This window comes from Petaurus breviceps, unplaced genomic scaffold, assembly GCF_028583685.1.
Source record: "Petaurus breviceps papuanus isolate PSGF00001 unplaced genomic scaffold, PetGlider_PUasm1.0 90897, whole genome shotgun sequence".
In the NCBI taxonomy this organism is placed as follows: domain Eukaryota; kingdom Metazoa; phylum Chordata; class Mammalia; order Diprotodontia; family Petauridae; genus Petaurus; species Petaurus breviceps.
The window spans coordinates 11,710,428-11,721,078 of NW_027187374.1; the positions used below are offsets into that span (position 1 = coordinate 11,710,428).

The 10,651-nt window shown below is 35.8% G+C and overlaps 1 protein-coding gene across 5 annotated transcripts in view; it reads right to left on the bottom strand.

Annotated features, from left to right (window-relative positions):
* Window positions 1-10,651, bottom strand: part of SCAF4 (SR-related CTD associated factor 4) — a 111,354-nt gene that overhangs the window by 71,853 nt on the left and 28,850 nt on the right. For all 5 annotated transcript variants that reach the window (XM_069075002.1, XM_069075001.1, XM_069074999.1 and 2 more), the window contains exon 4: window positions 7,147-7,308. In XM_069075002.1, the coding sequence (XP_068931103.1) occupies window positions 7,147-7,308 (162 nt within the window). The remainder of the gene's footprint in view (window positions 1-7,146; window positions 7,309-10,651) is intronic.

The following is a 10,651-nucleotide window of genomic DNA, read 5'->3' on the forward strand; positions in this document are numbered from 1 at the left end:
TTTATAATGAGAACACTGAGAGAGTTCAGCTGGGTTGCTGCCTTTAATACACCATCATGCCTACCCTTACCCATTACCAATTTCCTACAAAAATAAAACTACAGAACACATACAAATAAATAAATCCCTAGAGTACTGAAGTCAGTACTAATAAATGACATTTAGATAGTGCTTTAATGTTGTAAAAAGGCTTTATAAGACAGAAACAAGAGTACACTCTATGAATTGCTCTAATCATTATGGAAAGCAACCTGGAATTATAGAAAGAGACTAAAATGTTATATACCCCATATACCCCAAGGAGGTCAATGGCAAAAAGGCCCCATATATAATAAAATATTTCTAGCAATTCTTTTCAAAGTAGTAAAAAAAACCCTGAAAATAAAGTAGATGTCCTGGGGAATGACTAAACTAGCTGGGATATATGATATTATCAAGCTTTAAGAAACAACAAACATGATGAAGATGAAGCATAGGAATGATTCCACCTGGAATAAGCAGAACTTGCAAAATAACACATACAATGATTACAATAATGTGGAGAAAACAAAAAAAAAAATTCAAAAAGAATGCTATGATACTGTATAATGATCAAGTTTGGTCCCCAAAGAGATAAAAGAACGTATTGTTCTTCCTTCTTTGCTAAGGTGGGGGACTACATATGTGGAACATTATAGATGTCAAGCTTTTTTGATCCATAAGCTAGCTATGCTGAACTGTGTATGGTCTTTTTTATTCTTTGTCTTAAAAGATAGCTCTCTAGGCTAGAGGTAAATACATTTGGAAAATTAATGATGTAAAAAGAAAAGATCAGGGTAAGAATAGAGCCTGGACTTGTGATTTCATTAATACAGCTATCTCCCAGATGAGCAACTCCCTCTATAAACACACACCGGTACTTTTACAACTTCTAAATTTAAAAGACTTGTCTAAAACACTGAGAGGTTAAGTGAAATGCTCAGGGTCACAAAGCCAACATACCGTGTTTCCCTGATAAGAAGACACTGTCTTATTAATTTTTTTGGACAGAAAAACACCAGAGGGCTTATTTTCAGGGGAGGGCTTATTTTAATGAACATTGACAGCAATTTTAATAAACAGGTAAATGTGAACAAAAAAATGTACCTTTATTCAATAAGCAAATCACTGGGGAAGAACAGGATGACGCGCTCACTACTGCAGCTCTGACTGGATACAGCTCGGAAAGCAGTGTGCGTTTCACCGTGGGTGGGGGTGGGGAGACAGTGCATACAGAGGGCACCGTAATGTAGCGTGTAGCTTCACTACAGTAGCAATCTCAATAAGGCTTATTTTCGGGATAGGTCTTATTATCGGGGAAACACGGTATGTCAGAATTAAGAACTTGAACTTCTTGGTTTCCAGGTCACTTCTCTATTCACTATTCTAAGCTGCAAATAAAGATACCAATAATTACACACACACACAAGCACACACACACACACACACGCACTTTAAAATACTGCTTAAAAAAAGCTTGATATGAATTCATTTTAGACATATCAAGAAGTAGGTCTATTCTAGATTATTGCGCCCATTTTAAAAATTAAGGAACCAAAGCTCATAAAATATCATTATTATAACTTTGTTCATCACTAACATAGCTAGTGTTAGTAAGTGGAATTTGAAACCAGTATTTTCTGATTCCAAGTGTAAATGTACTTAATCTCTCCCCAACTAGATTTAAACCAAAGGTATTGTATATCCATTTCTTCCTTTATCTTTCCACAACACTTGAGTATAATATGCGGAAGAACATCACAACAAAATAATATGGTGTAATAGTAATGGTAATTTAAAGATCTTCCCTGCCCCTTAATAAACCTAAGGGAGGAGTGGCCAGGTGGCACAGTGAGTAAGAGCACCGGCCCCAGAGTTGGGATGACCTGGGATTGAATCCAGGCTCTGATACTTAGCACCACACCCAGAAATAACTGGCTGTGTAACCTTGAGCAAGTTACTTAACCCCAATTGCTTTTAAAAATAAATAAATAAATGAATGAATGAATGAGCCTAAGGGCATCTGAAGACCTTCCATGTTTTGAACATATACCCTGTCCCCTAACAGACAGGGTTCACATGAAGCCTTTGGTGGGAATTTGCTGAAGGGTGGAGCGAAGCCCACAGGAAGCTGGGAGTCAGAGCCCGCTAGATGGCTGAGAGGAGTTTATTTCTGAGGGAATAAGAGAAGCTTGTGAGTGTTGGTTTCTGGGAAGGCTAAAAGATCGTGTGGCTCTCTGTTACATTATGGCTTATTAACTTCTTTGCTACTCTGATGGAATCGCCTTACTGATTTGGGGATTCAGTTTTCGGTTGTCTGAATAAATGTCTTGCTTCTGTATTCTATATGGGGAGTCTGTTATATTTTGTGATCAAGTACATTGCAGGTATATTTATAGTCATTGTGGGCACTGTGAATATTGCATTGGTGCTACATATGGCCTGCCTACTAGACAATATACAATTTAAGGACCTTCAGAGAAGCATACACAATGTCAGAACATATGCAATGGAAAGCAAATGTGGCCCAAGAGAGGGATCAGAGCTATCACCATTCAAATAGTAAGCATTATCTAGCTCATGGCCACCTGAATCTGTTAATTATAAGATTGCTGAGCAAAGTAATTTTGGGGTGGTGTCTCTAAATTAATCCAGTCTTGTTTTTAATATATACATGGCAGATACATCTTGTTTAGAAAAGAGCCCTTAAAAGCATTATTTTTGTCTCTACTGAGTCAGTTCTTTTTTCATAATCAACAAACACATATTAGGATCTTCTATTTTTTGAACCACTCAAGTGAACTATATAGTTTCAGAAAGTATAATATGCCATAGAAAGTTATTAGTGAGAGTGCTCCTCGTTTCTTTACTATTTTGAGAAATACCAAGTATCTGAGATAGAAGAAATGCAGCTTTAGAATCCTGCCTGAGATAGTTTGTGGAACTTAAGTTTCCTCATTTATAAAAGATAGGGAAATCTTCTTCTTCATAATGCTGTTGGGAGAATCAAATGGTATTAACATAGTTTATCTGTGTCCTTTGAAGTGCTAAAAATGGCTGACACTCAGAGGAATGCAAATAATAAATTGGCAGTGGATGGCAGGGCACATCAAAAAATAAGCATAATAATTTACTTCTTGCTTGGAATTAAGAACATCGCAAATTTTTTTCCTATTCTTTGACCCAATGATTCTTTTACTGGTTTTATACTTTACAAAGGTTACTGACATCAAGAGAAGACCTAACTCACCAAAAAATTATTCCTAACAGCATTATTTGAAATAGCAAAAAGTTGAAATCAAACTGAATGCCCAATAAATGAGTAATTACTGATCCAATTATGGCATATAACTAATGAAATACTATTGAACCCAAAGAAAAACAGAAGATGAATTCCTGAAAATACAGTATTATTTGTATAATGTGATTCAGGCATAAGACAGCAGAATTAAAAGAACATAATTAATAGTTGCACCTATATAAATGACAACTGTAAATGACAAAATTTAAATTATACTTGCTGGTCCTAACTTAGAAAAACTAAAACATGCATCTTACCTTTCCCTTAACAAATGGTATCCTTTACTTCAGTCACAATCACTATTTCATGTTGTTTTGTTCAACTATTTTCCAAGGACTTTTTACTTTGTTAAAAGGTTAGCTTTGAGTTTTTTTGGGGTAGAATACAAACTATACCTTCCTCCCTACCCAAGTAGAATATAAAAATTTTCTGAGGTCAAGGTCAGGGACGCTTTTCATTTTTTTTTTCCTCCATATGCAAAGTAGTGTCTGGCAAATATAATGCCTGATGCTTAATAAATGATTGATGAATTAAATTGAAATTATATGTGGTGAACACAATACTTATCAATAAAGAAAATATAAGTTAAGTGCCTCGTAAATCTTGTAAATCTAAATTATGAATCTTTTCTCATTATGAGAATAGTTGAAGGGAATAGAAATACATATGTCTATATAGGAAGGTATATGGGCGCATGAGTACATAAGTGAATGTGTGTATATATGTTTACAAATATACATAGATAGAGGGCACAGGACCAATTTAATAGGAAGGGATGATACTTAAAAAGTGAAATTAAGAGGTGAGAGAAGAATATGAGAGGAGATGGGGAGAGACAGAATGGGGTAAACTATCTCATATAGAAGAGGCAAGGGAAAATGGCTACGATGGTGGGGAAGAACAGGAAGGCAAAAGGGAATGGGTCAACTTTATTCTCATTGAATTTGGCTCAGGGAGGGAATGACATACACACTAAATAGGGTATCTCACCCTACAGGAGAGTAAGGGGTAAGGGGATGAGAGGGGGGATGATGGAAGGGAGGGTAGGCTGGGGGAGAGGAAAGCTGGAAGCACCCACTTTTGAAAAGGGACAGGATCAAAGTAGAGAGTAGAACAAGTGGGAGGTGGGATAGTAGGGAGGGAAATAGTCTTTTACAATATATCTACTATAGTAATGTTTTGCATAGCTACACATGTACAACCTATACTGAATTGCTTATCTTCCCAGTAAGGATGGGTGACAAGCGGGAAGGGAATGAATCTGGAATTCAAAGTTTTAAAATCAAATGTTTAAAAAATATATATATATACTATTATTAATACTATTTTACATGTAATTGGGAAATAAGATATACAGGCACTGGGGCATAGAGATTCACCATGCCCTACTGGGAAAGTTGAAGGGGTATGGGAGAAGATATGGAAGAGAGCAGATTGGAGGAGAGGATATCCTGTGGGACTGTTATTTTTGGGTGGTGGGTAGGGGAAAAACGGGGAGAAAATTTGTAACTCAAAATCTGGAGAAAATGAATGATGTAAACCAGAAGTTAATAAAGCATTTGAAAAAAAAAAAGAAAAGAAATAGGAGCAATAAAACTGGGAAAAAAAAAAACCTGTTGCTTCTTACATGTATTTTCTATGTTTGTTTGGTCAGTCTATTAACTATTCCCAACTTTAGCTCCTGAAATATGGTGGTTATGGTGTTATCACTGATGAGAACAGAGCCCCCACAGAAATACTATCATATCTGTTTCACTGGCAATCCTCCCAATTTAATCTACAAATGCACTACGGATTATCAAATTTTGTAACAAGATAATCTCGCCTCCTTTTCGTTAAGAATCACATTTTCAGGGAGGCTAGGTGGTGTAGTGAATAGAGCACAGGCCCTGGAGTCAGGAGGACCTGAGTTCAAATCCAGCCTCAAGACACTTAACACAAAAAAAAAAAACTAGCTGTGTGACCTTGGGCAAGTTGCTTAACCCCAACTGCCCTGCAAAAAAAAAAAAAAAAAAAAAAGGAATCATATTTGCTACTTCAGGGATAAGAAAAAATTGCTAGGAAGTAAATACCTTAAGGAAGTAAAGTCCTTAAAAATTCAACAAAAAGAGGTAGGATTTAGGCAATGATGTAACAGGACAAAGTGGAAGTCATACTGACTGAACTCTAGGACTAAAGAGTCAAATAAAACTAGCCCAGCAAAATAAAAAAGTATAACCTTGATATAAACAGAAACTGGCTTTTTTCAGTACAGTGAATATAGTAGTGTAAGATATCACCATATTTCATGTCAGTTCATATTCGAAAGAAGTGTTAAAAAAACAACAAAAAACTCATGACTATAATTTTGAAAAGGTAAGCTAAATGAAACAACCTCACAGGTCATTTTAGCCCCATGTGAAGATTTCCTTCTCTAATACCCCTAAGAAATAATTGGTCTTTTTCAAATAAGCTTTCTATATGTAGTATAATCATGAACTAGTTAGGAAAAAACATCAAAATCAACCCAAACTTTTCCATTGTACGCTTATTAAATTTCAGCTTATTACATTTGACTTCTGAGAGTTCTTTGGAACCTGCCATTCAACTTGTCAGCTATTTCTCCTAGCTTTTTGTGTCACATGCAAATTTAATAAACATATATCCATATCCCAGTCATCAATCAAAATGTTTAACAGCATAATGTGAAATCATATTCCAGGTACACTGCACTGGGGATTTCCCTTCATGCTGGCTTAGGTTTATTAATTATTACATAGTCAATCACTAATGAATCCAGTATATCAAGAAGTCCACATCTCTACATTGTCTACATCAGTAGCATGTGACTGGTCCATAAAATGCTAAAATTGAAGTAAAATTACCTATGGCATTCATTTGATCTACTACCAGTAAGAAAAAAGAAATCAATTATCAAAAACATTTATTAAGCAATTAAAATGTGCTTTTATACAGATAAATACAAAATATGTACAAGGTAAAGAGGGCACTATGAATTGGGAAAATCGGGCTGTGTCTTGAAGAAAAGTGAAGACTTCTGAGATGGAGGTGAAGAGAATGTTGTCCAGGCACAGGATTTTTTGGGGAACATGGAGACAAGAGGATGGGTAACTGTTTGTGAAGAGAGACAGCCAGTTTGACTGTTACCACAAAATTTGGGAAGGGTAATAAAGTATAATGAGATTGAAAGGGTAGGTTGGAGCCAAATTGTAAAGCTGTTAAAAGCCTAACAAACAGGAGTTCATGTTTTATAACAGAGGCAACAGAAATTAATTTATTCTAGGAAAACCTTTCTTCGATGAATCCATGCTGCATTTTACTGATCACTAGTTCAATTTCCAAATGATCACAAACAAACCTTAACTGGTTCTAGTCTCCAAAATTTCTGCCAAGAATTTCTGCCAGTGATTCACTGGCCTATAGTTTGTAGTCTGCATTGCCTACTCTTTTTTTGAAATTGGGAACATTTGCTTTTCTCCAAGTCATGTGACTTCTCTCATTTTCTACCATCTTTCAACGATAAATGACAGGATCAGTAATTATAGCTGCCAATTATTTCAGCATCAGGATATAGTTCACATGACCTTCCCAACAAAAACAAAGTTTTGGAAGGAAGGTCATGCTCAATATATTTCTATAAAGCAAAGTTATGTAAAAGGTGGGCATTTTACATGTTTCATGGAGAACCAAATTAGAAGATCTGGAATGCTATCCAAAGGACAAAGACATGACTGTGTTCAACAGATAACCAACATTATTAAATTTAGATCAACAACATTCAGAATCCACAAGATTTCAAGTTCTAGTTTTTAAGATTTAAACTATACCTTATCTTCAGATGGACAGAGATATAAATACTGGAATGTGGCTGTTATATTTTTAGAGAATCTTGGCCCAAAAACATCCTTGTCTGTTCCAAACTGATGACGAGACTGACGCACAATTGAGTCAATTACATATAGTCCTGGAACTTTATATTCTGGTTTACACTGCAAACATAAAAAGGTAGTTAGTGATTATTACAAGAAAGAGAGTTTATATAAGTCTAGTTTTAATATTTTTTAGTCAATCAGTATTGCAAGATTACTAAACCAGTTATCAAGAGACTTTTATAACAGTCGCTGTTTTGCTACTTACATCTATATGATTTTGGACAAGTCACTTAATCTCTCTTAATACCGTGTTTCCCCGATAATAAGACACTGTCTTATTAGTTTTTTTGGAAAGAAAAACACCAGAGGGCTTATTTTCAGGGGAGGGCTTATGTTGTCCTGCCTCAGCTCTCCTCCGCGGCACTGCTCTCAATGGCGCCAGCAAGCAAATCACTGGGGAAGAACAGGATGACGCGCTCACTGCTGCAGCTCTGATTGGATGCAGCTCGCAGCACGGCGTGCGGGGGGGGTGGGGGGGGGGAGGGACGGTGTATACAGAGGGTACCGTAATGTAGCGTGTAGCGCAGGGGATCACCTTCACTACAGTAGCAATCTCAATAGGGCTTATTTTCGGGGGAGGGCTTATTTTAGAGGAATCTTACACAGTAAGGGGAGGGCTTATTTTCGGGATAGGTCTTATTATCGGGGAAACACGGTACAAACGCACACACTTTAATAAAGAAGCCAAATTAAAAAAACAACAACAACATAAACTATCAACCTTTCTGTGCACTGCCAACAATACCCAGCAGGAAGAAAAATAAATTTCTTTCAAAATAACTACAGAATGTGTAAAACATTTTAAGTTCACCTACCAAGACAAAGAAATTATAAACATACAGCTATAAAATACCTTTTACAGAAATGAAGACCAAAATAATTGCAGAGATATATTATTAACTGTTCATGGTTGAAATGTTCTAATATAAAAATTTAGTGCCATACCAATTAAATACCAAAGATTACAAAGCTAGGAAAAAATAGTAATGAAGTTCATTTGGAGGGTAAGAATCTCAAAGGAAGTAATGAAAAAAAGGGGAAGGGGGAGAAGGTGAGCTAGTAGTATCAGATATATGAAGCTACCCTACAAAGCAGTAATCAACAAAATTATTTGTACTAGTTAAAAAATAGAAAAGCCTATCAGCAGAACAGGTTAGGTAGCCAAGACCCAGAAGCAACTGAACAGCATGGTAGCTGATAAATCCAAAGACTGATGTTAGGAAAGCTAGAAAGCAGTCTGGGAAAAATTAAGTTTATATACCATATATTATATACCATAATATATACCCCAATGTGCCTGAAATGGATATACAATCTAGCTATAAAAGGTCATAACATTAACAAATTATAGGACCAGGAAATGAGATACCCTTAACAAGTATAGACAGAAAAGTCTTGACCAAATGAGGAAGAATAATCACAGAAAATAAAGTGGACAATTCAGATTACACGAAAACTAGAAAGCTTTTGCCAACAACAACAATGAAGGTAGAAGCAGAAAAGAGGAGTAACTCAGAAAAATATCTTTGCAATAATCACAAACATTTGAGCCTCTGTTCATCTCTTTGTTCACTGGGATATTCTTTATAATCCTAATCTTTACAAGGCTGTAGCAAAGGCACAAATAATATATTGATAACTATATAATTTTGACAACTATAAACCCCTCCAAACTTAGAACTTCTCAACATTCCTATTCAACAAATATTTATTATATGGCTACTTTTACTATTTATAAGATACTGTGCTAGGTGCAATACCAATCATATTATTCCTTCAGGTCCACAGGTCAACCCTGATTGGATAAATTTTCAAAAATACCATTTCTGAAATACAATTTTATTTAAAACTCTACAGTATTTCTCTGTCGTCTAGCATATGTTATATGTGTTTGGTCTAGTTTTCCACATCTAACAACTGACATAGCTTTCCTCACTGGATTTGGGATCAAATCTTAACTTTGCCTATATGATATGAGACAAGTTTTTTTCCTTCTCTGAGCTTCAGTTTTCTCATCTTTGGGCTATATGACCTCTCATTTCCTTTCTGATTCTAAATCAGAGGTTCTTAACCTGGGGTCCACAAATTTCTTTTTAAATATTTCTGGAACTATTTCAATATAATCAGTTTCCTTTGTAATATTTTTAAAAATTTGTGTGTATTTAATAACATTATTCTGAGGAGCCCATGTGTTTCGCTAAATACCCAAAGGAATCCTTAAGACAAAAAAGGTTAAGAATTCCCGCTGTAAGATAAGTGACAGATGGTGCTAACCACCACTAGGTGGGATTTTCTTCACCAAGCAGTTACTTGTACCAGTGAAATCACTGGTCCAGTCCTTATCAGGCAGTAAGTAAGGAACATGCAATGCCTTTAGCACTGGTGGTATGTTTAACCAACAAACATTTATTAAACACCTACTATATTGTTATTGTTGTAGCCAGGCACTATGGCAAGGACTGGGAGATACAAAAACAGTCAAATAATCCCTGCTCTCAAGAAACACACGTTCAAAGTCAGGGGAGAGGGCAGAATTAAAGAAGAAAAAGTAGAAAGAAATACAGAAAGATAGAGGGGAGACAGAGATGAATGTAGTAGGGGAAAAAATGTAGTAGGAAAAAAGAAGGGTACCACTCATAGCTATAATTTTGTCTTACAGAGATAAAGAACAACTTGAAAGAAAAACTGAATTCTTTATAAAACTTTACCATAGGGGGCTCACTTTGAGAAGTGTTCTGTGATTTGATCAGATGAGACTCTGGGAAGCTGTTGTTGAGAGCCCCCTGGCTTTGAAAAACCCAGATGTTGATTTGGTATGGATGTAATGGTTGGACAGTTTGGAAACCTGTCTACTTGATCTGTTTCTCTGTCTTGATAATTCTGTCTGTATACTCTGAAGTTCGGGGTGCTGACCTTTTCCCCCTGAACTAAGTAAACGATATATATTTGACTGATTAAAGTAAGCTTGTTAACAAAAAAAAAAAAAAAAAACTTTACCATGAAGAACAATTTACCATGTGGCCACAAAGACATAAAGGAAAACAATATTGAAAGCATTTAGAATTCTGATCAATTATTGATTTCAGAGGATTAACAATGAAGCATACTCTGCCACTAGGAAGAGAAGTAGTAGACTACATGGTTCACATATACATTTTCATACAGAAGGGCTTTAGTGGAAGGAGGAAGGTCATAAGGAAGTGACAATCATATCCACAAAGAAAAGATCATTCATAAAACATTTTTAAAAAATAAAAGTAACACAAGCATATACCGTGTTTCCCCGATAATAAGACCTATCCCGAAAATAAGCCCTATTGAGATGCTACTGTAGTGAAGGTGATCCCCTGCGCTACACACTACATTACGGTACCCTCTGTATGCACCGTCCCCCCCCCCC